The sequence below is a fragment of the Ruditapes philippinarum genome, unplaced genomic scaffold, assembly GCF_026571515.1.
Source record: "Ruditapes philippinarum isolate M1 unplaced genomic scaffold, ASM2657151v2 ctg2494_1_1_1_1, whole genome shotgun sequence".
Classification (NCBI taxonomy): domain Eukaryota; kingdom Metazoa; phylum Mollusca; class Bivalvia; order Venerida; family Veneridae; genus Ruditapes; species Ruditapes philippinarum.
Genome location: NW_026863666.1, coordinates 235207 through 262188, shown reverse-complemented (window position 1 = coordinate 262188; position 26982 = coordinate 235207). Strand labels below are relative to the sequence as shown.

Below are 26982 nucleotides of genomic sequence, written 5' to 3'. Positions count from 1 at the left end.
TTAACGAAAGAGGTGTTTAATAGAATGTTGTTTTTTATTTAACACATATAAATACTGTAAAAAAATGTAAACAGAATAAAGTTTTCTGGAACAAAATATTATGCTGCTAAGTAGGGTTTTACCCATATAGAAATGGTTTGCAGCTTGCACTATTTGCTCATAAAGAAATCATATGCACATACATAATTTCTTTTATACAGGCAATTTAGAATTATTTGATTTCAAAATTCAAACAAAAATATTGTAAACTGCAGGCAGCAGAAATATAGCTTTATACACTTTGAATAATATTTATTTAGAACATAAACATAAAATGATAGCAAAAATAATGTTTTACATAGAAACTTAGATTTTCACAAGCTTCACTGATTTAATAATAGAATATGATGAAAAAGTGAGGTTACAAGCTGTCTTTATTTATTATGGTGGCAGAGTAAGGTTGGGCTCTTCATACTCACTCTCTTCATTGCTATGGTTTCAAATTCCACTTGTGAAATGAGGAGATTAGCCAGCTATCTTTGTGAAAGCCAGTGTTAATTTTGAGATGCTTGCCTATTCTAGAAGGTGGCCATATGAAATAGTAGTTCTCCATACAGTGGTCAGGGTGTCTTAGACTCGATTTACATCTATTCTCTTGAGTAGAATATAAAGATATCAAAAGAGCGATAATAAATAGATCATTGAAAGTTTGACTCTAGTTGACAACTTGTTTTATTATGATGTTCAAATGATTTGTATAAATGTGTAAATGAATTATGTTGAATTTTATTTCAGTGGAGAACAGAGGAGAAGGGATGATGTATCTAAATGTAAAGTGTTTGTGAAAATTTTGTTCAACAATAAAGAAGTGTCAAGGACTAATTCCAAGTAAGTGTCTTTTTCCTGTTTGAAATATGAAGCAAAATGAGTAAAAACATTTAGTCATCTTATGATAGTAAATATTTGAGTTTGAAGGTAAAGTTTGTTCAAGACAGAAGCTATAAGTTATTATTTACCAATTTATGTGTTTTTATTATGAGTAATTATTTTTTAACTGTCTATAATGTGATTCAAATCAATTACATTGTATTATGATATTGTCTAATACTCAGTCAGATCTCTAGATCAAATTACACGTATCTCATTTGGTCAACAGATTGACTTCAATAGCTCTAATCACTATTTTGGTTAGTATTGGCTCCTCATTAATTTAACATTGGAACAAGCCAATCAAATTTTATCCTAAATTAGTTATCATCTGCCTTAAATAATAACTAATTATAGATTCTTAAAATAGATTAAATCAGTCTGAATTCAGGAGTTTTCACGATAAATAACCTTTGTATGTCTTCTTTGAACAATTTTGAATTTAAATTGAAATTGTCAGCATTCATCGTGATCAACATGAAGTATGATGAATAACAAGGCATTAATTTATTTATTTGTATAATTGTATGATAATTTATCTGATTACAGACCTTTGACCCAGGATTTCAAGGTGAATTATGGTCAAATTTACAATATGAAGATTCTACAATGGCCAGAAAGTATAGCTTTTCAGGTAATACTGATCATTCTTAAAGTCTTGGTTTTTACAGATTTTATTTTAGTTGCTTATAGACAAACTCTTGAATCCGTTCCAGGAACCAAGCAGTACTGAGCAATGAGTGTTAATGTTCTTGCTCAAGAAAACCACAGCTCGACCCTAACGGGATTTGAACTCATACGGATATTGATCCTTCCATTATTTGTCTGACATGTTAACCACTTGGCCATTTAAAATCTTATAGTAACAGGGCCAACTGTATTACTTAATTAGCTCTTTAACAGCATCCTCAAATTGTTAAGTAAAGGTTTTTCCAACATTTGACAAGTGATTTATTGTAAGTTTAAGCAAAATGAAGTTCTTGCATGTCTATAAAAAGCAGTTGCGAGATATATCTGGTCAGTTTCAGTTTTTTCCTTAAATATTTGTATCAGATTAAAATGTCTTTACAGCTTCTGCTACATCCAGTAAAATGCTTACATATAAATGACTCTAATATTTCATTTTGTCTAGCTTTGTTACATACAATTTTATACACCTATATGTTTTATTGATGTTGTATCCCATTTGTAGGTGTATGAAACTGTAGGTTTAAGCAGTAGTCTGATGGCAGAGTTATGTGCCCCTATACCAGACACGAGCGTCACTTCACTATCAGTACAATTAGAGGATCTAGAGTTCAGCAGTGATCACAGAATTAATCACAGTCATGAAGGAGTTGGCAGCGGTAAGTTAATTTATAATGTGCTTCTGTATAATAAAAAATAAGTCCTCGGCAAAATAAACATGTTGAAAGTTGGGAACTGATATTGATCAGTGTTTTCCACCAGTATAAAACATAGACAGACTACATATCCATGCAGAAAAAATAAAGCTGTAAACAGTATGGGATGTGGTTAGACTGTATGTGCAGGATGGCCTTTCACTGTTCTAAAGTCAAAGGTTGGTCATTTTTAGTTCCACCATGTTAAGGATTTAAAGTTAGATATTATACAATGGACAGATCTAAATAAACTGAAATTTTAGGAAAAGATAATACAATTCTGCAAGTATGTTAGGAAAGAAAGTGATTAAAGTGTTGATGAAATTATGATAGCTTTGTGGTTGTGATTGAAGGATAATAGTGATATTGTTTATTATCTATATTTAAGGTTTGCCGTTTACATTTGGGAAAGGAGGTGAGGAGTTATTGACCTTGATGACAACTGGTGTGCTAACGTTTAGTATAGCTTGGGCAGTGGATGAACATGGCCGTGCCCTCGTACCTGCTGCTGCCACATCAAATATTACCAGCATGTTTAAGTAAGATAATTATGGTTAAGTTTTGTTTCTTGAGTTAATGTTGTACTGCCTAAAATATCTTGTACAATTATTGGTGATATTTTAAAAGCTGTCAATGTAAGGGATGCCATGCCAGGCCCGTTGTCACGATTTTGTGATTCATGCAGCAAATAGTGGTTCTAGAGGTGAACCATGCTCCCCATGAAATTTTTTATTCTAGGATGCTCTCAGGAGTGTTTTCCCCTATATTTGGCACAGTTTACAGTCTTCCGCTAGTACATATTATTTTGGCATGTGTCACTTATTTTTAGCTCACCTGTCACAAAGTGACAGGGTGAGCTTTTGTGATCGCTTTTCGTCCGGCGTCCGGCCGTCCGTAAACTTTTACTTTAGATGACATCTCCTCATAAACCACTAAGCCAATTTCAACCAAACTTCACAGGAATGTTCCTTTGGTGGTCACCTTTAAAAATTGTTCAAAGAATTTAATTCCATGCAGAACTCTGGTTGCCATGGCAACCGAAAGAAAAAACTTTAAATATCTTCTTTTAAAAAACCCAAAGAGCTAGAGCTAAGATATTTGGCATGAAACATCTTCTAGTAAGTGTCTACCAAGTTTGTTCAAATAAAAGCCCTGGGGTCAAAATTGGCCCCGCCCCAGGGGGTCATTGATTTTCCCTATATATATATAGTAAAAACTTAAAAAATCTTCTTTTAAAGAACCCATGGAGCTAGAGCTAAGATATTTAGCATGAAACACCATCTAGTAAGTGTCTACCAAGTTTGTTCAAATAAAAGCCCTGGGGTCAAAATTGGCCCCGCCCCGGGGGTCATTGATTTTCCCTATATGCATATAGTAAAAACTTAAAAAATCTTCTTTTAAAGAACCCAAAGAGCTAGAGCTAAGATATTTAGCATGAAACATGTGCTAATGGGTGTTCTACAAAGTTTGTTCAAATAAAAGCCCTGGGGTCAAAATTGGCCCGTCCCCGGGGGTCATTGATTTTCCTTATATGTGTATAGCAAAAACTTAAAAAATCTTCTTTGAAAAAACCCAAATAGCTAGAGTGTAGATATTAAGCATGAAACATCTTCTAGTGAGTGTCTACAAAGTTTGTTCAAATAAAAGCCCTGGGGTCAAAATTGGCCCCGCCCTGGGGGTCATTGATTTTCCTTATTTGTGTATGGCAAAAACTTAAAAATCTTCTTTGAAAAAACCCAAATAGCTAGAGTTTAGATATTAAGCATGAAACATCTTCTAGTAAGTGTCTACAAAGTTTGTTCAAATAACAGCCCTGGGGCTAAAACTGGCCCCGCCCCAGAGGTGTCATTGTTTTTAACTATATGTGTATAGTAAAAACTTAAAAAATCTTCTTTTAAAAAACCCAATGAGCTAGAGGTTAGATTGCAGGAAACATCTTTTTGTGGGTGTCTACCAAGTTTGTTCAAATAAAAGCCCTTGGGTTAAAATTGGCCCTGCCAAAGGGGGGGGGGGAGGTCATTGTTTTTCATTATATGTGTGTAGTAAAAACTTAACATCATGAAACATCTTCTAATGAGTGTCTTCCAAGGTTGTTCAAATAAAAGCCCTGGGGTTTAAATTAGCCCTGCTCCGGGGGCCTAAATACAGGTGAGCGACCTCAGGGCCATCATGGCCCTCTTGTTTATAAAGATCTGTGCGTTTGAAGTGTTGACTACCAATCGCATAACGGACGGACATTTGTACATAACATGAATAATTGATATTTGACAAATGAAAAATAAACAATTGATGTTGTTATAATTCTTCATTTTAATCTGATAATTATAAATATACAAATACGAGAAATATTACATACAAAAACAGTAGTATCACAATGGTTTAAGCTTAATAATCATTTGACCAGAGTGATTTTATCTGAATTAGCCAAAAACATATTGCCGTCATTTGTTTTGAAAACAAAAATAATTTTGGTTGGTTTGGTTCCGATGGAACTGTGTCACAGGTCATGATATCATAATATGTTAAACTTTTTGTATTAAATACTTCTATGTGAACAGCAGTTAAATTTAATCAATTACCGTGCCTTGCATAAGGGGCCAGTTAAGTGTCAAATTGCTTATCAGTGACGCGCGCTTTTGTTTTTGATGTTTGTTGTTATTTTGTAGTTGTTTTTTTCCGCTAATGACCAGACATATTTGGCTAAAATATTGGTCCGGCCAAGGCCCAATCGACCGGACCATCGACAATGGCCCTGCATGCAAGTATAAACTAAATTTAATGAACTCATTGAATAAAATTATATCATGCTTGCCAAAGGTTCGCATAATAAAATTTTGTTTAATTAATTCAGTATTGAATCTACACTCATTCAATATTCTCTATGTATATTTCTAGTCACATGAAGAAGATGGATCCTCTTGCAGCAATTGGGGCAACAGGTGTGATGGATTTAAAGAAACTTGCTGAATGGTTTCATAATTCGAGACTTGACCCAAATGATCCCAGCAACGCTGATATCGTTTATATTCTTAGGGTATATTAATAATACATTTTCTCTCAGCTTTTACCATAGTTTTTTAAAACACATACAAATATGGTTATTTTCATATACCTTTTTTAAAAAGGTTTCATTATTGATATATGAAACATAGACGATGCTGTAGAATTTATTACTCAATGAAATGATATTCAGTTTAAAAGTATGGCAGCATTTTGGCTAGGTTTGTTATTTATATGAAATACTGATATAGATTATATGGTTATAAGAAACTTTAATCAGAATAGATTTTTATCCCTCGCCGAAAGGCGGCGGGTGATATAGAAATAGTCTCCTTCCATCCGACATTTTTGTCCAGAGCATATCTCAAAAAGTATTTGAGATATCAACTTAAAACTTCAAAGGTGGATAGATCATATTGAGGAGGAATGGTGTGCACAAGAATGATAACTATTCTCATAATAATTTTTGAGTCATTGCCCTTTGTTATTTTTCATGCATTTTGTCCAGAGCATAACTCAAAAAGCTTACGAGATATCAACATGAAACTTCATAGGTGGATAGATCTCATTGAGGAGGAGTGCAGCACATAAGAATGATAACCTACCCTGCATTATTTTTCAGTTATTGTCCTTTGTTATTTTTCATGCTTAATTTTTGTCCAGAACATTACTAAAAAAGCCTTTGAGATATCAACATGAAACTTCATAGGTGGATAGATCTCATTGAGGAGGAGTGCAGCACACAAGAATTATAACCTACCCTGCATTATTTTTCAGTCATTGCCCTTTGTTTTTTTCAGCCATCAGTATTCACATAGGTTTCAAATCTGTAATCACTTCAGCCTACAAAAAGATCTCTTAAAATTGAATTATTCTGCTCTACTACATATACATTCTTCCAATGAGCAAACACATTCGGCGAGGGATGGCCATGTTGACATGGCTCTTGTCAAGATTGTTTTATAAAGATGCTATAATCAAATACTTACTAAAACTTTTGTACTGTTACAGGGTAAATCAGGGGACTCGGCATTACTATCACCGACTGAATATTTCCGGTTAGAGCAGCTGATGGAAGAGTTTGACTTTGTCACATATGATGAACTTGTAATGAATAGAAGGTTTCAGTTGCTACAGTTACGAGATGAAGAAGTTCAAGAGTTTAGAAATTATAAGATGGTGCCAGCATATGATCGAGAAATACCTAGAGATACTTTTACAGTATGTATCTTATTAACCAGGTTTTCAATTTTGAAAATCCTGGTTATTAGATTGGGGTATGGCGGGCGGATGGGCGGATGGGCGGCTGGGCGGCTGGGCGGATGGGCGCTGGGCGGATGGGCGGATGGGCGGGCGTCAAACGAAATTGTGTCCGCTCTGTAACTCTTCAACCCTTTGAAGAATTTTTGATGAAACTTCAGACAAATGTTTACCACATCAAGATGACGTGCAGAACGCATGTTCCGCATGGCTGGCTCCAAGGTCAAGGTCACAGTGACATTAACATTGAAAATCCTGTCCGCTCTGTAACTCTTTCAACCCTTTGAAGAATTTTGATGAAACTTCAGACAAATGTTTACCACATCAAGATGACGTGCAGAACGCATGTTCCGCATGGCTGGCTCCAAGGTCAAGGTCACAGTGATATTAACATTGAAAATCCTGTTGCGGGCGTCAAACGAAATTGTGTCCGCTCTGTAACTCTTCAACCCTTTGAAGAATTTTGATGAAACTTCAGACAAATGTTTACCACATCAAGATGACGTGCAGAACGCATGTTCCGCATGGCTGGCTCCAAGGTCAAGGTCACAGTGACATTAACATTGAAAATCCTGTCCGCTCTGTAACTCTTCAACCCTTTGAAGAATTTTGATGAAACTTCAGACAAATGTTTACCACATCAAGATGACGTGCAGAACGCATGTTCCGCATGGCTGGCTCCAAGGTCAAGGTCACAGTGACATTAACATTGAAAATCCTGTCCGCTCTGTAACTCTTCAACCCTTTGAAGAATTTTGATGAAACTTCAGACAAATGTTTACCACATCAAGATGACGTGCAGAACGCATGTTCCGCATGGCTGGCTCCAAGGTCAAGGTCACAGTGACATTAACATTGAAAATCCTGTTGCGGGCGTCAAACGAAATTGTGTCCGCTCTGTAACTCTTCAACCCTTTGAAGAATTTTGATGAAACTTCAGACAAATGTTTACCACATCAAGATGACGTGCAGAACGCATGTTCCGCATGGCTGGCTCCAAGGTCAAGGTCACAGTGACATTAACATTGAAAATCCTGTCCGCTCTGTAACTCTTCAACCCTTTGAAGAATTTTGATGAAACTTCAGACAAATGTTTACCACATCAAGATGACGTGCAGAACGCATGTTCCGCATGGCTGGCTCCAAGGTCAAGGTCACAGTGACATTAACATTGAAATCCTGTTTACATGATTTTAACTTGATTTGGCAGTCAAAGGTCATATCATCTTTGGAGGTAATTTAAAAAAGATATGATATATTATTTCATGTCTACTTTGTAACTTGTTTTTCATTTATACAGAATTATCAATATAATTATAGTGAACAAATTCTTCTGTGCTGAACTCGTCCTACATTTCTCAACGGATTTTGTTCAAACTTTCACAGAAGCTTTGTCATCAAGCACCCTGGCACATATTGTCGGGGTTTTGTGATTGGATAGTTTTTGACCTAATTATGGCCCTTTGTTTTTTTCCTTATACATAATATTATAGTGAAAACTTCTTCAGTGGCAATTCCTCCTACATTATTCATGTTTTACATTGCACATAGTTACATTGTTTGTTGCTTGTATTTGTATTTCAAATACAACATATTTATCTACAATGGTGATAATTGAAAACCTGGTTTCATGGCATTGCCATGTTTCTTGTTCTTTTTGAACCATTAACATGCTGGAACCAAATATGACTAGTTTTTGTCACCAGTATAGAGGCAGGCTTGCCTACATATCCGTGTAGTCTATCCAGGCTTTATGCTGTTGCCTATTGGTTTGCTAAATTTTTCTATTCTAATATGGAAATCTGTATGTTCAAATACACTGATCCAAATTCAATGCAGAGCAAATGTGTTACAAAAATTCAATAGGTTGAGTGTGAATACTGTCTTTTTCTTTTTTGAAAAAAAGACTTTTCTTTGTAAAGATATATTTTTATGCCCCCACAATGTGGGAGCATATAGCGTTGCACTTGTCTGTCCATCCGTCCGCACGTCTGTCCGTCCGTCCGTCTGTCCGTATGTCCCGAAATCTTGTGAACACAACTCCTCTTATACCGGTAGGCAGATTTTGCTTAAACTTCCAGGGATGAACAACCTTAATGTGTAGATGGTAGTAAAGGAAGGAATTTTCACTGTGACCAAATTTAACAGAATTATGGCCCTTTGTTGATTTTTTCACTATATACTACAGTCCAACCCCGTTTATTCGAAGTGCCTGGGACTGAATATTTACTTCGAATAATCGATGGGTTCGAATAATCGAAATCGGAATATTGTGATAGACGAAAACTACTCCACTTTGACCAATCATCGCAAAACTACTGTTTACAACACACTTACTTCCTGTAATCAATTGAGAAAAACTTAATATTAAGGAAAAGAATTATTGTATTGACTTTGAAGACATAAATACTTGTATTTTATTCTACATTATGTATCGTTTCATTTTGCGCAAAGCCTTGATAATGGCCGTGTTGTCACTACAATATTTACTGCTAAACTCTGGTATTTTCGATTAGGATAAAGGCTCTCATGTAGCGTTACAAAAAATGTTTTGGATGTTTTGACAAATTCACATGTACGGAATGTATATAAATTATTGCTGTCATCTTCAAGCAGTAACAGTTACAAAATCCGACACGGTGCGTAGCTTTTCATTTTCGGTAATCAAAGTTGATTAAAGAACACACAAAGAGTTATTATCATGATTGTCTAATTACACGCACAATTGTGGATATTTTTTACAAGTCCACCGGTCAGCAAGTGGATCTGCGCCAATTAGTCTGGCTTCGAATAATAATTAGGCAGGCTTCAAATAATAGGTGTGAAATTCTTACTTAATTGTATAATCGGGACCGAAATTTTACTTCGAAAAATAGGAGGTATTCGGATAATGCATTTCGAATAATACGCTCGTATTTATATTGTTTTATATAGAGATAAAAACGGGACCGCCGATCTACTTCGGATAATGCTGGGTATTCGAATTAAGGGTTGTCGAATAACCGGGGTCGGACTGTATGTAGAAATTTTGTGAACGCAACTCCTCTTTAACCGGATGGCAGATTTTGCTTAAACTTCAAGGGATGAACAACCTTAATGTGTAGATGGTAGTAAAGGAAGGAATTTTTGCTGCGACCAAATTTAACAGAATTATGGCCCTTTGTTGATTTTTTCACTATATACCATATAGAAATTTTGTGAACGCAACTCCTCTTAAACCGGATGGCAGATTTTGATTAAACTTCCAGGGATGAACAACCTTAATGTGTAGATGGTAGTAAAGGAAGGAATTTTTGCTGCGACAAAATTTAACAGAATTATGGCCCTTTGTTGATTTTTTCACTATATACCATATAGAAATTTTGTGAATGCAACTCCTCTTAAACCGGATGGCAGATTTTGCTTAAACTTCCAAGGATGAACAACCTTAATGTGTAGATGGTAGTAAAGGAAGGAATTTTTGCTGCGACCAAATTTAACAGAATTATGGCCCTTTGTTGATTTTTTCACTATATACCATATAGAAATTTTGTGAACGCAACTCCTCTTAAACTTGTTGGCAGATTTTGCTTAAACTTCCTGGGATGAATAACCTTAATGTGTAGATGGTAGTAAAGGAAGGAATTTTTGCTGCGACCAAATTTAACAGAATTATGGCCCTTTGTTGATTTTTATGCCCCCACAGAGTGGGAGCATATAGCGTTGCACTTGTCCGTCCGACTGTCCGTCCGTACGTACGTCCGTCCGTCCGTACGTCCCGAAATCTTGTGAACGCAACTCCTCTTAAACCGGATGGCAGATTTTGCTTAAACTTACAGGGATGATCAACCTTAATGTGTAGATGGTAGTAAAGGAAGGAATTTTTGCTGCGATCAAATTTAACAGAATTATGGCCCTTTGTTGATTTTTTCACCATAGACCATATAGAAATTTTGTGAACGCAACTCCTCTTAAACCGGATGGCAGATTTTGCTTAAACTTCCAGGGATGATCAACCTTAATGTGTAGATGGTAGTAAAGGAAGGAATTTTTGCTGGCGACTAAATTTAACAGAATTATGGCCCTTTGTTGATTTTTTCACTATATACCATATAGAAATTTTGTGAACGCAACTCCTCTTAAACCCGATGGCAGATTTTGCTTAAACTTTCAGGGATGATCAACCTTAATGTGTAGATGGTAGTAAAGGAAGAAATTTTTGCTGCGACCAAATTAAAGTGAATAATGGCCCTTTGTTGATTTTTTTTACTATATACCATATAGAAATTTTGTGAATGCAACTCCTCTAAAACCGGATGGCAGATTTTGCTTAAACTTCCAGGGATGAACAACCTTAATGTGTAGATGGTAGTAAAGGAAGGAATTTTTGCTGCGACCAAATTTAACAGAATTATGGCCCTTTGTTGATTTTTTCACTATATACCATATAGAAATTTTGTGAACGCAACTCCTCTTAAACCGGATGGCAAGATTTTGCTTAAACTTTCAGGGATGATCAACCTTAATGTGTAGATGGTAGTAAAGGAGGAATTTTTGCTGCGACCAAATTTAACTAAATTATGGCCCTTTGTTGATTTTTTCACTATATACCATATAGAAATTTTGTGAACGCAACTCCTCTTAAACCAGATGGCAGATTTTGCTTAAACTTACAGGGATGATCAACCTTAATGTGTAGATGGTAGTAAAGGAAGGAATTTTTGCTGCGACCAAATTTAACAGAATTATGGCCCTTTGTTGACTTTTTCACCATATACCATATAGAAATTTTGTGAACGCAACTCCTCTTAAACCGGATGGCAGATTTTGCTTAATCTTCGAGGGATGAACAACCTTAATGTGTAGATGGTAGTAAAGGAAGGAATTTTTGCTGCGACCAAATTTAACAGAATTATGGCCCTTTGTTGATTTTTTCACCATATACCATATAGAAATTTTGTGAACGCAACTCCTCTTAAACCGGATGGCAGATTTTGCTTAAACTTCCAGGGATGAACAACCTTAATGTGTAGATGGTAGTAAAGGAAGGAATTTTTGCTGCGACCAAATTTAACAGAATTATGGCCCTTTGTTGATTTTTTCACTATATACCATATATATGTTGTCAGTGGGGGCATCCGTGTCCTTTGGACACAGTTCTAGTTTCACTATATACCATATATATGTTGTCAGTGGGGGCATCCGTGTCATTTGGACACAGTTCTAGTTATATATTCACTCTGATATTTGAAAATTTTCAACTTATTTTATATGATGTATATTTGGTTTTGTTCAGGTTAGAAAACTTTAGTGTGGCCTTGATTTGATTGAATACTTAGGAAAAAAAATTTTGTCCATTTTATAACATATTTATGTCATAGAAAAAAGTCCAGGCTTTTCTCTTGCATCAGGTTTAGAAATATGTGTTTAAGAAAATGGAGAAAATCAAAAGTACGTAATTATATATACTGTATTATTCTGATTTTTGCTAGGATTATGAAAGAAAGAAAAGAGAAGAGCAGAAGTTACGTCAGATGGAAGATATAGAATCTCACAGAGCTGCTGTAAAAAGGTTCCGACAGAGGGTAAGTCTTTATAGTAAAAACACCAAGTTATATTGGGACATTTAAGCTTTACATGTGCAGAAAAAAACACATGTATCCCTTCATAAGTTTTTTCATGTACAAGCTAGCAGCAGAATCCCAAGAAGAACCTCCAACCTTGTTTGAACAAGCTGGATATCTTCACATGAAAGACTTCAACTTTTTGTGGGATTTTTAATCCTCAATAATGAGGTGTAAATGATTGGTAGTCCTTGACCCTAACCACTTCACCATATCAGGTCTTTTATTAACTTTTTTCAAGGGAAATAAGAACACTGGTAATTAAAAAAGATATTCTAGAATTTGTACTAGTATTTATTGTTGTAGATTTATGTTTTATTCATGTTGTTTTTATTGTGTATAGATCCGGGAACAAGTTATGCGAAGGTTTAGAGTTCAATCTCACATGAAGAGATGGGAAGACATGGTGTATGAGGAAGCTGTACCAAACATTGCGTAAGTTATTCTACTGTTGATATATAGTATGTATGAGGAAGCTGTACCAAACATTGCGTAAGTTATTCTACTGTTCATCTATAGTATATATGAGGAAGCTGTACCAAACATTGCGTAAGTTATTCTACTGTTGATTCTATAGTATGTATGAGGAAGCTGTACAAACATTGCGTAAGTTATTCTACTGTTGATCTATAGTAATGTATGAGGAAGCTGTACCAAACATTGCGTAAGTTATTCTACTGTTGATATATAGTATGTATGAGGAAGCTGTACCAAACATTGCGTAAGTTATTCTACTGTTGATCTATAGTATGTATGAGGAAGCTGTACCAAACATTGCGTAAGTTATTCTACTGTTCATCTATAGTATGTATGAGGAAGCTGTACCAAACATTGCGTAAGTTATTCTACTGTTGATCTATAGTATGTATGAGGAAGCTGTACCAAACATTGCGTAAGTTATTCTACTGTTGATCTATAGTATGTATGAGGAAGCTGTACCAAACATTGCGTAAGTTATTCTACTGTTGATCTATAGTATGTATGGAGGAAGCTGTACCAAACATTGCGTAAGTTATTCTACTGTTCATCTATAGTATGTATGAGGAAGCTGTACCAAACATTGCGTAAGTTATTCTACTGTTGATCTATAGTATGTATGAGGAAGCTGTACCAAACATTGCGTAAGTTATTCTACTGTTGATCTATAGTATGTATGAGGAAAGCTGTACCAAACATTGCGTAAGTTATTCTACTGTTGATCTATAGTATGTATGAGGAAGCTGTACCAAACATTGCGTAAGTTATTCTACTGTTCATCTATAGTATGTATGAGGAAGCTGTACCAAACATTGCGTAAGTTATTCTACTGTTGATCTATAGTATGTATGAGGAAGCTGTACCAAACATTGCGTAAGTTATTCTACTGTTGATCTATATAGTATGTATGAGGAAGCTGTACCAAACATTGCGTAAGTTATTCTACTGTTGATCTATAGTATGTATGAGGAAGCTGTACCAAACATTGCGTAAGTTATTCTACTGTTTCATTCTATAGTATGTATGAGGAAGCTGTACCAAACATTGCGTAAGTTATTCTACTGTTCATCTATAGTATGTATGAGGAAGCTGTACCAAACATTGCGTAAGTTATTTCTACTGTTGATTCTATAGTGTGTATGAGGAAGCTGTACCAAACATTGCGTAAGTTATTCTACTGTTGATCTATAGTGTGTATGAGGAAGCTGTACCAAACATTGCGTAAGTTATTCTACTGTTCATCTATAGTATGTATGAGGAAGCTGTACCAAACATTGCGTAAGTTATTCTACTGTTGATCTATAGTATGTATGAGGAAGCTGTACCAAACATTGCGTAAGTTATTCTACTGTTGATCTATAGTATGTATGAGGAAGCTGTACCAAACATTGCGTAAGTAATTCTACTGTTGATCTATACTATGTATGAGGAAGCTGTACCAAACATTGCGTAAGTTATTCTACTGTTGATCTATAGTATGTATGAGGAAGCTGTACCAAACATTGCGTAAGTTATTCTACTGTTGATCTATAGTATGTATGAGGAAGCTGTACCAAACATTGCGTAAGTTATTCTACTGTTGATCTATAGTATGTATGAGGAAGCTGTACCAAACATTGCGTAAGTTATTCTACTGTTCATCTATAGTATGTATGAGGAAGCTGTACCAAACATTGCGTAAGTTATTCTACTGTTGATCTATACTATGTATGAGGAAGCTGTACCAAACATTGCGTAAGTTATTCTACTGTTCATCTATACTATGTATGAGGAAGCTGTACCAAACATTGCGTAAGTTATTCTACTGTTCATCTATACTTTGTATGAGGAAGCTGTACCAAACATTGCGTAAGTTATTCTCTGTTCATCTATACTATGTATGAGGAAGCTGTACCAAACATTGCGTAAGTTATTCTACTGTTCATCTATACTTTGTATGAGGAAGCTGTACCAAACATTGCGTAAGTTATTCTACTGTTGATCTATAGTATGTATGAGGAAGCTGTACCAAACATTGCGTAAGTTATTCTCTGTTCATCTATACTTTGTATGAGGAAGCTGTACCAAACATTGGCGTAAGTTATTCTACTGTTGATCTATAGTATGTATGAGGAAGCTGTACCAAACATTGCGTAAGTTATTCTACTGTTGATCTATACTATGTATGAGGAAGCTGTACCAAATATTGTGTAAGTAATTCTACTGTTGATCTATAGTATGTATGAGGAAGCTGTACCAAACATTGCGTAAGTTATTCTACTGTTGATCTATAGTATGTATGAGGAAGCTGTACCAAACATTGCGTAAGTTATTCTACTGTTGATCTATGTATGTATGAGGAAGCTGTACCAAACATTGCGTAAGTAATTCTACTGTTCATCTATAGTATGTATGAGGAAGCTGTACCAAACATTGCGTAAGTTATTCTATGTTGATCTATAGTATGTATGAGGAAGCTGTACCAAACATTGCGTAAGTTATTTTCTACTTGTTGATCTATAGTATGTATGAGGAAGCTGTACCAAACATTGCGTAAGTTATTCTACTGTTCATCTATAGTATGTGTGAGGAAGCTGTACAAACATGTGCGTAAGTTATTCTACTGTTCCATCTATAGTATGTATGAAGAAGCTGTACCAAACATTGCGTAAGTGTTGATCTATAGTATGTATGAGGAAGCTGTACCAAACATTGCGTAAGTTATTCTCTGTTGATCTATAGTGTGTATGAGGAAAGCGTGTACCAACATTGCGTAAGTTTATTCTACTGTTGATCTATAGTGTGTATGAGGAAGCTGTACCAAACATTGCGTAAGTTATTCTACTAAACTGTTCATCTATAGTATGTATGAGGAAGCTGTACCAAACATTTGCGTAAGTTATTCCTACTGTTGATCTATAGTATGTTATGAGGAAAGCTGTACCAAACATTGCGTAAGTTATTCTACTGTTGATAGTATAGTATGTTATGAGGAAAGCTGTACCAAACATTGCGTAAGTTATCTACTAAGTTATTCTGTTCATCTATAGTATGTATGAGGAAGCTGTACCAAACATTGCGTAAGTTATTCTCTGTTCATCTATACTTTGTATGAGGAAGCTGTACCAAACATTGCGTAAGTTATTCTCTGTTCATCTATAGTATGTATGAGGAAGCTGTACCAAACATTGCGTAAGTTATTCTCTGTTCATCTATACTATGTATGAGGAAGCTGTACCAAACATTGTCGTAAGTTTATTCTACTGTTCATCTATAGTATGTATGAGGAAGCTGTACCAAACATTGCGTAAGTTATTCTACTGTTGATCTATAGTATGTATGAGGAAGCTGTACCAAACATTGCGTAAGTTATTCTACTGTTGATCTATAGTATGTATGAGGAAGCTGTACCAAACATTGCGTAAGTTATTCTACTGTTGATCTATAGTATGTATGAGGAAGCTGTACCAAACATTGCGTAAGTTATTCTACTGTTCATCTATACTTTGTATGAGGAAGCTGTACCAAACATTGCGTAAGTTATTCTCTGTTCATCTATACTTTGTATGAGGAAGCTGTACCAAACATTGCGTAAGTTATTCTACTGTTGATATATAGTGTGTATGAGGAAGCTGTACCAAACATTGCGTAAGTTATTCTACTGTTGATCTATACTATGTATGAGGAAGCTGTACCAAATATTGTGTAAGTAATTCTACTGTTGATCTATAGTATGTATGAGGAAGCTGTACCAAACATTGCGTAAGTTATTCTACTGTTGATCTATAGTATGTATGAGGAAGCTGTACCAAACATTGCGTAAGTTATTCTACTGTTGATCTATACTATGTATGAGGAAGCTGTACCAAACATTGCGTAAGTTATTCTACTGTTGATCTATACTATGTATGAGGAAGCTGTACCAAACATTGCGTAAGTAATTCTACTGTTCATCTATAGTATGTATGAGGAAGCTGTACCAAACATTGCGTAAGTTATTCTACTGTTCATCTATATAGTGTGTATGAGGAAGCTGTACCAAACATTGCGTAAGTTATTCCTACTGTTGATCTATAGTGTGTATGAGGAAGCTGTACCAAACAATTGCGTAAGTTATTCTACTGTTGATCTATAGTATGTATGAGGAAGCTGTACCAAACATTGCGTAAGTTATTCTACTGTTCATCTATAGTATGTATGAGGAAGCTGTACCAAACATTGCGTAAGTTATTCTACTGTTCATCTATAGTATGTATGAGGAAGCTGTACCAAACATTGCGTAAGTTATTCTACTGTTGATCTATAGTATGTATGAGGAAGCTGTACCAAACATTGCGTAAGTTATTCTACTGTTGATCTATAGTATGTATGAGGAAGCTGTACCAAACATTGCGTAAGTTATTCTACTGTTCATCTATAGTATGTATGAGGAAGCTGTACCAAACATTGCGTAAGTTATTCTCTGTTCATCTATACTATGTATAAGCTTTCAATTTTTAGTAACATAATTATATTAACTTAGAACTGTTGTACTTACAACAGTAGGTGTTAAGTTCTGTTAGGCAGCTATACCATGTTACTCAATACTTCATCTCAATGTTGATGCATTTTCTGGTCTTTCAAGTTACTTTATTCCAATACTTCTAGTGTTGAAGATTACATACTGCTTCTGATTGTGCAAAGAGGTGTGACAATAATTTCGTTTTGCTTTATCTCTCATGAACAGACTCAGTAAAGCCAAGTCAATTTTCATACATTTGGTTTTGTTTTCATTACTTTTTGGGGATCTACTCTTTCTTAAAATTCTATATGTAAATGCACTGTGCATTTTATATTGTTTATTTTATGCTTTTCAGTGGATTACTGATTTATCCGTGAAAATTATATTTGGTAATTTCACAGTGAAAATTATCAAAATATAATTTCACTCTTTTCAATGACGAAACTACTTTTTTAAGATTTTCCCCATGTGGTACCTCAATTTTATTTTTGCTGACAATTCTGACAATGTCAGGCTGTTTAAAGAAAAAGCAAAACTGAAATTGATAAATAACTTAAATGTCAAAAGTAATAAATAGAGGATATTGAATGAGTGTAAGTTCAATACTGAATTTATTGCACGAGTTGAATAAAATTATATTATGCGAGCCTCTGGCGAGCATAATATTATTTTATTCAACGAGTGCAATAAATTCAGTAATGAACTTACACGAATTTAATATTCTATTTATTACATACCCAAAATAAAGACCGTTTAAAGTGAAATAAGAGTCATTTTTCATTGACGCGTCTATAGTATAACGCTAACATTTAGCGCGTCTTTTCACTGTTTGTATAACGCTAATGACGTCACGTCAAAATATATGCACGGCCGTGCAATACCATATTTACGGAGTCGCAAAATCGGCACGGGTGTGTGATAAAAAGAAGAAAACTTACTTCTATTCATTCAAATTCATGAAATTCCAACCAACAAATTTCGTTTTTTTGTTTCATTTTGACAGTCTCAAAAATACATTCCTTCCCCATGCAAAACTGCTCTTGATGACATTTGGGCATATTAAAGTATCCTACGAGCATGTATGCTTTATGAAAAATTGAAAGCATTGACAGCCATAACTCGAAGAATAAGTTAAATCAACCCAGCGTTCTTGAGCAGGTTTCCAAGTTTTCCATTTTCCTAGCTTCTTTTCTGAATGTTTTCACATCTGTCAACACTTATTTTTTGTCTGTTACAATCCTCAAATAAGTTTTCTTTCTTTTAAAAATGTGTATGACTAACAAATCCAAATTATATCCCTCTGAATCTTACACAATTATTTTCCTCCCATGAAATACACAACTTTAAAAAATGGCTGCCGCTTACAATTTACAAAGCCAGGTCTAATATAAATTCGCACTAAGTAACAGAAATATGGATGGATGGTTGGACTTTTTCTCCTACAAGAATTGTTTGTTTTTATTATCAAAACAAGCGATCATTCATATTTTTTTAATAAAATTAATAAATATCACTGTCATTTAATGTTGATTGGCGGACTTATTTTTCAGCTCAAGACTTCTTTTTTTTAATGAGAAATTCCGAATAAATGGGGCTCTCAATGGGGGAAACAGTTTTAATATTAACGTTAAAATTATGGAAATTTCGTTTTAACTTGTTTTTAAGCATAAAATAAAAAGAAAATTTGTCTGTTTGTTGTGTAAGATGTAATTTTATTTCATCTCGTGAGCTTTAAAAACAGTATTCTCACTCGTGGCTTCGCCACTCGTGAGAATACTGTTTTTAAAGCCCACTCGATGAAATAAAATTTCATCTTACACACAAACAAACAAATATCCTCTATTTCTTGCATCTCAAACAGGATTATCTACCGTTTACACCGAGGCTAGAAAACTCTATCTTACACCCCCCATGTAAGACAAGTCGCGTGCTTTAAATGATGTCATTTTCGTGCACCTTTTATGAATGAATCGCTTTCTTAGGATGACGTCATTTTTCCGTTATGAATGAAGTTGTATGTTCATACGCTACTATAAGAAAAAAGTGCATAATGAGAATATCAGTTTCCATAATTTCTGTTCCGAAAATAATTGACATGTAATATGCAAGAAAAAGAATCAAACACCTGCAATTGGTGCAGACGGGAATATCTAGCTCACGGGCAACTGTTTAGCGGAAACACGGCAGAGCCTCGTTACCGCCGTAAACAGTAACCCTAGAGCTAGATATTCGGGTCTGTACCGGCAGTTGGTGTAAGATTCTTATATTCTTTTCCTTATTACAATGAATGTTATTTTTATGTCATGCTTATTTCTAAATCCTATCTTTTTCAGAATTTTGGGAGGTAATTTATTAAAGGTGTTTGAGCGTAAAGCTCCACTGAAGCCAAGACGTAGAGAACGTAAGAAGGTGACAGCACAGAATATCAAGGGTGATGAGGTGAAGATATTGGTGAACATAAGTCGTGCACAGAATGTTCCCATCAGAATGGCTGCGTCTGCTGCAGGGTATGTTCATTATGTTCATTATTTCTTCTTTTAATATTTATGGTACAATCTTAGTTTTATGCATATATTAATCAGACTAATTGTAGACCTTATATTTATTTGATATCCTCAAACAATGTTTAAGGGTACCTTTATATGTGGAAATAGGGAAACTTTAAAGTGATCTTACACCAATTCAAGTTTGGAAGGGCAGTATTCAGGTAAAAGTGAAATTATGTGCATAATTGTTTTCAATTTTATTTTCAACTTCACTGCTTAACTTGAATAATAAGTAACCCATTTGACTCACAGAAAGTTATATGTATATTTTAAATATACATATAATAGATAGTTTTTATATTTTACTGCTAACATTTGCCATAATCAATTCTTAGTTGGTGACATTATAATAGACAATATCTTTTGAAAGAGCTGATTAAGTTCAGTTACTCAGGAGAAAATGAGCATAATGTAACTTTCCATCAACCTAATCATAATAATAATAAACAGATAATTTCCAAACTTAATGTGTATATTATATAATACTGTTCAATGGTTCTCTAATATAAACTGCCTAAAGCTGACTTAACAAGGCATTTGATTTAGAAATAGAAAAAAAGACCATATGTACCACTTTTGATAACCGCCTCCATGGTCGAGGGGTTAGAGTCGATGACTTCTAATCCAGTTACCTCTCTGGCGTGGGTTCGATCCCCGGGAGATGCTTTGGTAGTTTAGCGGAGGAAGATAGTCAAGTACTGGTGTAACTCTCCAGGAATGATGGTTAGGAAACTACCCGCCTATATGACTGAAATACTGTTGGAAAAAGGCGTAAAATGAAACAAACAAACAAACAAGACCACTTTGATGAACCAAGTTATGGATCATTTCTAAGCTATGTATACATCATCCCGTTACTGACCTCTTAGTGTATTTGCAGATATATCCTTGCTAGTTTGTTTTTAGTTTTATATACATGTTGTAAACTAAAAATTAAAAAATCATTTTGAAACTCCTTTTGTTTTGGTAAGTAAATTGATATGTCATGCTGGAATGGATTTTTTGTTTCAATTTTAAAGACTTTAACTGCTATGAATAAATACTTTTTAGGGTGATCTGATCTTAAAATTAAATATTGTCTCAATTACTTTCAGAATTTGTGGGGTTTTTTTTTCAATGTATTTATCTATAAATTGTCATCGTAATAGAGTTTGATGTGATACAAATTCTTTTTGGATATAAATAGGCCATGAAATGCTAATTGTTATAAAGGTATGCAGCAACTCACATTTTCATGTTGTATTTAATATCAAATTTATCAGAATGAAGTAGCAAAGTGCAGATTTTTTGAGAAAACTTGATATTGAAGGTCAACTTAGGATGTATAACTTATGTTATAGAATGACCTATGGTGGGGTACAAGCCTATCTCAATGCCTTAGATTTCTGGTACACTTCCTGTTACAACTGTTAATTGAAGGTAGTTGCTCAACTGGTGGGAAATGATGAAATATTTAAGAAGAAATAAAGCATATTTAATAGTTTCTTTTCTTAGAATTAGTAACAGTATTAAAGATTTGTTATAAACACTTTGGACAAGTTATGACCTTATGTACACCATTATTTACATTTATGATGGTGTACAAACATGTATGTTTGTAACAGATTACAATACTTAGAACTTGCACATAGTACATGTACAATTGCCAAGTACATGAATATCAATCATATTACACTCCATAATATAACAATTGATGTATGAAACACCAGTCTTAGTCAGCTATCTTAATGTTTGAATGGTTTGATTTGTTACTTATGTTACACAAGTTATATATTTGGCTTGTTTTTCTGTTGTTTTTTTATTAGGACTTTTTTATTTACAGATATATTGTATGATTATGACTTAAAAGAAAATATAATATGATTCAAAACTTATTTCCCCATTTCTTTATGAAATCAAATTTGTGCAGCTGAACTTTAAATCAATTATTTAAAGATCAAGCATGAATATAACTTTAATTAAGCTCTCCTTAAACTCTTGTAGGGAGTAACTTTAATTCATTTCTCTCCATTTTCTGCAAGAGAGTAACTTATTCAGTACTCCTTACACTCAGAAAAGAAGTATTGTAACTTGAATTTTGTTCTCTCCATTGTCTGCTAGAAGTTACTTTAACTCAGCTATCCTTACAGATGCACTCTGAAATGAAGTAATATAAATTAAGTTCTCTCAGTTTTCTGCAAGGAAGAAATTTTAATTTAGTTCATTTAAAATTCAGCAAGGAAGTAATTTGATTTCAGTTCTCTTGATATTTTGGAAGGAAAAAAATAAACTTTCCTTGAACATGTTATCATCTTCAGATGAAAATGGTATGTATTTTAAATTATCGACATTTGGTTTCAAACTGTATTATCCCTTTGTTATACGTTAAATGTAATATTCATCAAAGTTCCTGAAACTAATTCAGTAACTAGTAGAGTACACAATTTCATGCAGAAATAGAAAGAAATGATAAAACATAATCATATATTTTATTTTACTGTTATCATTTGTTCATGACAGGCTAGAAATAAATGAAGCTACTCAAAATACATGGAGGTATATAGATATTGTGTCACACTGTTTATTATTATTAGTAAAGCATGACCCTTTATACATCTATGAGTGTAATGGCTGTATACATTTTCTATATTGTGTTGTTCTAGGTGTTTTGTGTATACTTGAACTATGATTATAGAACTAATCATGTAAAAAAACCTTTTCTCTTGCACCCGCAGGTCTGCCTTTATGTTATTATCTCAGTTTCCTTTATGATGTTACCCCAGTTTCTCTTATGATGGTACATGTATCTTAGTTTCATTTATGTTATTACCTCTTTCTTTCCTTTCCATTTTGTTACATCAAAATTTCATTATTTTCTTCCTTTCAATTAATATTATTATCTTACTTGATTTATGTTATTAATTCAGTGACTGTTATGTTATTACCTCAGTTACGGTTATATTGTTATCTCATTTTACTTTGTGTTATTATTTCAGTAGGGTGTCTTTATATTATTGTTCCACACACTGTTATTATATCATTACCTTTATGTTACTATCTCATTCATATTGTTATCTCAATTGCTTTTATGTTATTATCCATTATTGTTATGTTGTTATCTCAGTTACTGTTATGATATTATAACAGTTGCTGTTATGTTTTTATCTCATTTGCCTTTTTTTATTATCTCATTCATATTGATATCACAGTTGCCATCATATAATAATTTTATTATCCGAGTTATTTTGATGTCATTATCTCAGTTACCTGGTTGTTTGTGTTATTATCTCAGTCTCTGTTATGTTATTATCTCAATTGCTGTTTTGTTGTTGTTTCATTTGTCATTGTTTCAATTGAATTTTAGCATATTGTACCTCAAACATCTTTTATGTTGTTAACTTATTCTTATCTAGATTTCTTAGGTGAACAAATTCTAGTGTAAAATCATAGTATTCTATTTCTCTATATACATGTATATATCAATTAACTTGCATGAAATAGTTAGTATTCATAGATTAATTACTTGATATTCATTATTTATAACTTTTCTTTTGTTATCAACCAATTTCCTCCCCCAATAGATAATTGATTTAAACTTTGAGAAAAGCATTTTCCCATGTTAGTGTTATTGCTTATTTAAGTTTCAAGTTAAATTATATTTCATCTCTTTGTTTTTGTAACATTCAACTTTTCATTAAATTGCAGCTTCATACACGATTTGAACTTGTTTTATTTTTTAGAGGTGTGCAACTTAAATTACATTCAAACCTGTAAAATGTGTTCTATATCATCAAAGATCCATGGGATAAAGGGCTATCATTTTATTCTCTACCATTACCAAGTTGCAATTCCTTTTTCTCTTGAATTTTTGCATATCAAAATCATGATCTGACAGTTTTTGTTGTGACGCATGTGTTAGGAGTGTGATATCTAGTCTCTATTTTATCTTGTTAAATTTCATAAATTCAATATTTTGTATTTTATCGCTATCTAGCTAGCTCACCGAAGGTTGGTGGTTCTACTCAAAGGCCCACTTGTGCCTGGAGTAATAAGTAAAACGCACTTGAGGTCTTCTTCCACCATTAAAGCTGGAAACTTGCCATATGTCCTGTACAATGTCAGTAAAATATTGTGAAATGTTTTTGAATTAATTTTAAATACATGTATATTATTCATTATTAAGAAACTTTATAAGTATTTTTAGAGCTTTATGATGTTGTTGTGTTTTTTATTGTTGTGTTGTTTTGTTTAAATAGAGTTATATGTACATATTTCACTATTTGTAAAGAATATATGAAAAAAAGTAAGGAAGATCTCTTTAAACTTTTATTGGAAGTTGATAATTATTGGCATTCAATATGGTTGCATTGATCAGCATTATAGAATCAAGTCATGGTAGATTCCTACACAAGATGAAATGATAAATTTAGGGTGAATTTACAAAAACTGTTTCATAGTTAAGCACATGGTGACATATCTAATGGAATGAAACAGTATACAGTTATTTTATGGGTATAAGATGAACAGTCAAAACTGTTGCCCCTAGATGTCAGGGATGACATTTGAGGCTGAAGAGGGACAAGAGTTTTGACTGTTGTACAAACACCCATGCAATAAATGTTTTATTACCTATTTGTTTTCAATCAAACTATAATATATATTGCAACAATAAAAAATTTTACAACTGTTTTAATTGTAAACTGTTTACAACGTTTGAAGTAGTATTTATAAAGGGCATTAGTAAAATCCTTGAAAGCATATTTTGGGGAAAACTTTCAACTCTGTACTGAGTAAATAATGAACCATTATTAGACTGCACTGTTGTGGCAGCTGATCATAGTCTGCAAGGGTGGCATGAGTAGATTCATCAGCCACCAGCAGGCTAACTATGATGTAATACATGAATGATTTTCTAATTTCAGGTCAGGTGCCATGACAACTCGGGAACCAGACAGGAGAAGAACAGAGGTAATCCAAATGATAATGAAAATTTAATATATTGTTGTGTATAAATGTCAATGTTTTATATGTAGGAATTTAGACTTAATATAAATATCAATGTTTTATTTGATGTTCAATAAAAGTTGCAGTGAATATTTTTAATAGGGTAAATTTGTGTTACAATGAGGTTGAAATAGTCCTCATAAATAATAAATTGAGATATAAGCTTTTAAGATCGACTCTTCCGTGTGAACTTCAAATCAGTTAAAAATTTCATATTCAGAAAGAACGTCCCTTAATAAGATCTGAGTTTTGCCCATGACCAAACTGTACAAGACTACTTTAAGGATTTGATGACTTCTTGCAAATTATTTTAATTTTTGGTTGTTGTTAAACAATTCTTGTTTGCTGTGGAAAAAAAGAAAAATGTTGGGAAAAATAGCTGTCCTAGAGAAATATTTTTAAAGCTCCCGAGGGGAAAATTACAAAGCATCAATTTCTTTTTACATAAAGTTATGATTTATATAGGGTGACAGTAGAGTTATAATATCTAGTAATTTTAATATGTTAAATACCTGTTTTTATGTTACTCTAACTCTCCATAAACAGGGTGGGTGGTCACATGACATTTGTTTACAGTAATAATGGGTCACCGCTAATGGCCGCGCCCATGACTTGAAATGTTTTTGCTAATTTTTCAAAATATTTTACAGTATTTGAATAATTAACATATACCATATTCCAGGCAAATTTCTGCAAACATTTGAAAAATACAAGAGCTACAAAATGTTAAAAATGTGATCACCCACCGAGCAGAAAAAGGTTTTTTTCTTAATGTTTAAAATTTAAATGTGTATGCCTGATACTACTTGTTTCTGTATTGTAAATGATCGTAATTTCAGGAGGTTATTGAAGGTGTAAGTATATTGTGGATGAGGTGTTTCTACACATTGGGTTCACGAATATCAATATTTTAGTTCTTGAGCAAGTGCTATTTCAGTTTGATACAAGACTGAACTAATTTTATCTTCTCATATAGATGCCTAAATGAGTTATACAATAAAAATATTTGAGGAATAAAAGTGGATTGGTCTACATTTGGCACATTTTCCATAGGATTGATAAAAGCAATAGAATTATACCATTTGGATATCCTTGAAAAATTGATTTAGTATGAACATTTATATAATGAGTAATTCTTGAACAATTCATTATCTGCTATATTTAGATATATGTCATATCAGATCATGTATCTTATACTTGCCAACAACATCCATATATAAATCTTCCATGGTATTGTATCACCTATGATTCTAAATGCTATCAACATGATTATTTATGGTATTACATATATTATATTATAGACCAATTTACTTTAAGAAGTAGATGTATTTGAAAAAAATCAAATTAGTCTTGTATCTACTGAAATTCCATTGGCACGAAATCACCTAACAATAATTTAAGGTATAATAATCATGCCTGTTATCTTCATTCATGGATTGTAAGACTCACATGTTCATTATATCACTGAGGTTATACTTCAAGTTCTTTAACGATATTCTAACATAAAGTTTGTTCAATTTTCACTATTTCTTTATGGATCAGTTTCAATGACAGTTATAATGAAGTTATTGTTTTATCATTCTGTAAGATATGTTGCCTTCTTTTGAAATATGTCACTTAAAAACTGTCTGTTATGTCCAGACATGAGTACTTCCTGACACTCAATTTTGATTATTAGTGATTATATATCAAGGCCAAGGGCACAAGTATTTAACTTATGGCAGATCATTTGGCTCATATTTCTTAGAATTGCACAGTTCACTAAACATAATATGTTGAAGTTATAGTGGTATAAGGTTGGGATGATCATGGGTTTAGCAAAATTTTTTTTTTTGTCCAAAAAAATGTCAAATGTTATGTTAAAAGATTAGTTTGGAGATTTATTTCCCATATCAACTGTTAATGGAGTAAACAAATTCATGGTGCTGATTTATATTTTGTTAATTAATTGATATACTTGTAGCACCATTTATCATAAATAAAAGTTGTTTTCTGAAAGAAAAAAAAATTGTATGCTTATTTGAAATGTACAAAATAACCACACAACACTTTCACTGAGCACAAAATAACCAAAACTGATATGATATGCATGATGAAAAAAAAATCAACAAAAAAATTCTCATTAAGTGTATTGCGATTTTGTTTGTAATCTTGAAAAACGTAATACCTGCACCTTTCACAAAAACATTAATTTGTGTGCAATGCATGATAACATAAAAAAAATCTAAGTTAAGTTTTCTTATAATCTTGAGTAATTTTATTATTTTCTTCATGAAGGTCGGCAACGTTTGCATCATATATAAACATTACAGCTCTGCCTTTATATCAATTTATTAGAAATACCT

General features: G+C 33.3%; 1 protein-coding gene across 7 annotated transcripts in view; it reads left to right on the top strand.

Moving 5' to 3' along the window:
• LOC132722921 (coiled-coil and C2 domain-containing protein 2A-like) overlaps positions 1 to 26982 on the top strand; it is a 60346-nt gene that overhangs the window by 24940 nt on the left and 8424 nt on the right. For 2 of the 7 annotated variants that reach the window (XM_060707539.1, XM_060707542.1), the window contains 12 exons: positions 775 to 867; positions 1456 to 1540; positions 2099 to 2252; positions 2677 to 2827; positions 5184 to 5322; positions 6300 to 6509; positions 12020 to 12112; positions 12495 to 12586; positions 19442 to 19615; positions 20995 to 21042; positions 24556 to 24601; positions 25477 to 25491. In XM_060707539.1, coding sequence (XP_060563522.1) covers positions 775 to 867; positions 1456 to 1540; positions 2099 to 2252; positions 2677 to 2827; positions 5184 to 5322; positions 6300 to 6509; positions 12020 to 12112; positions 12495 to 12586; positions 19442 to 19615; positions 20995 to 21042; positions 24556 to 24601; positions 25477 to 25491 — 1300 coding nt within the window. Of the gene's footprint in view, positions 1 to 774; positions 868 to 1455; positions 1541 to 2098; positions 2253 to 2676; positions 2828 to 5183; positions 5323 to 6299; positions 6510 to 12019; positions 12113 to 12494; positions 12587 to 19441; positions 19616 to 20994; positions 21043 to 22153; positions 22190 to 24555; positions 24602 to 25476; positions 25492 to 26982 lie in introns of all 7 variants that reach the window. The other 5 variants (XM_060707540.1, XM_060707541.1, XM_060707543.1 and 2 more) reach the window with 5 other exon arrangements.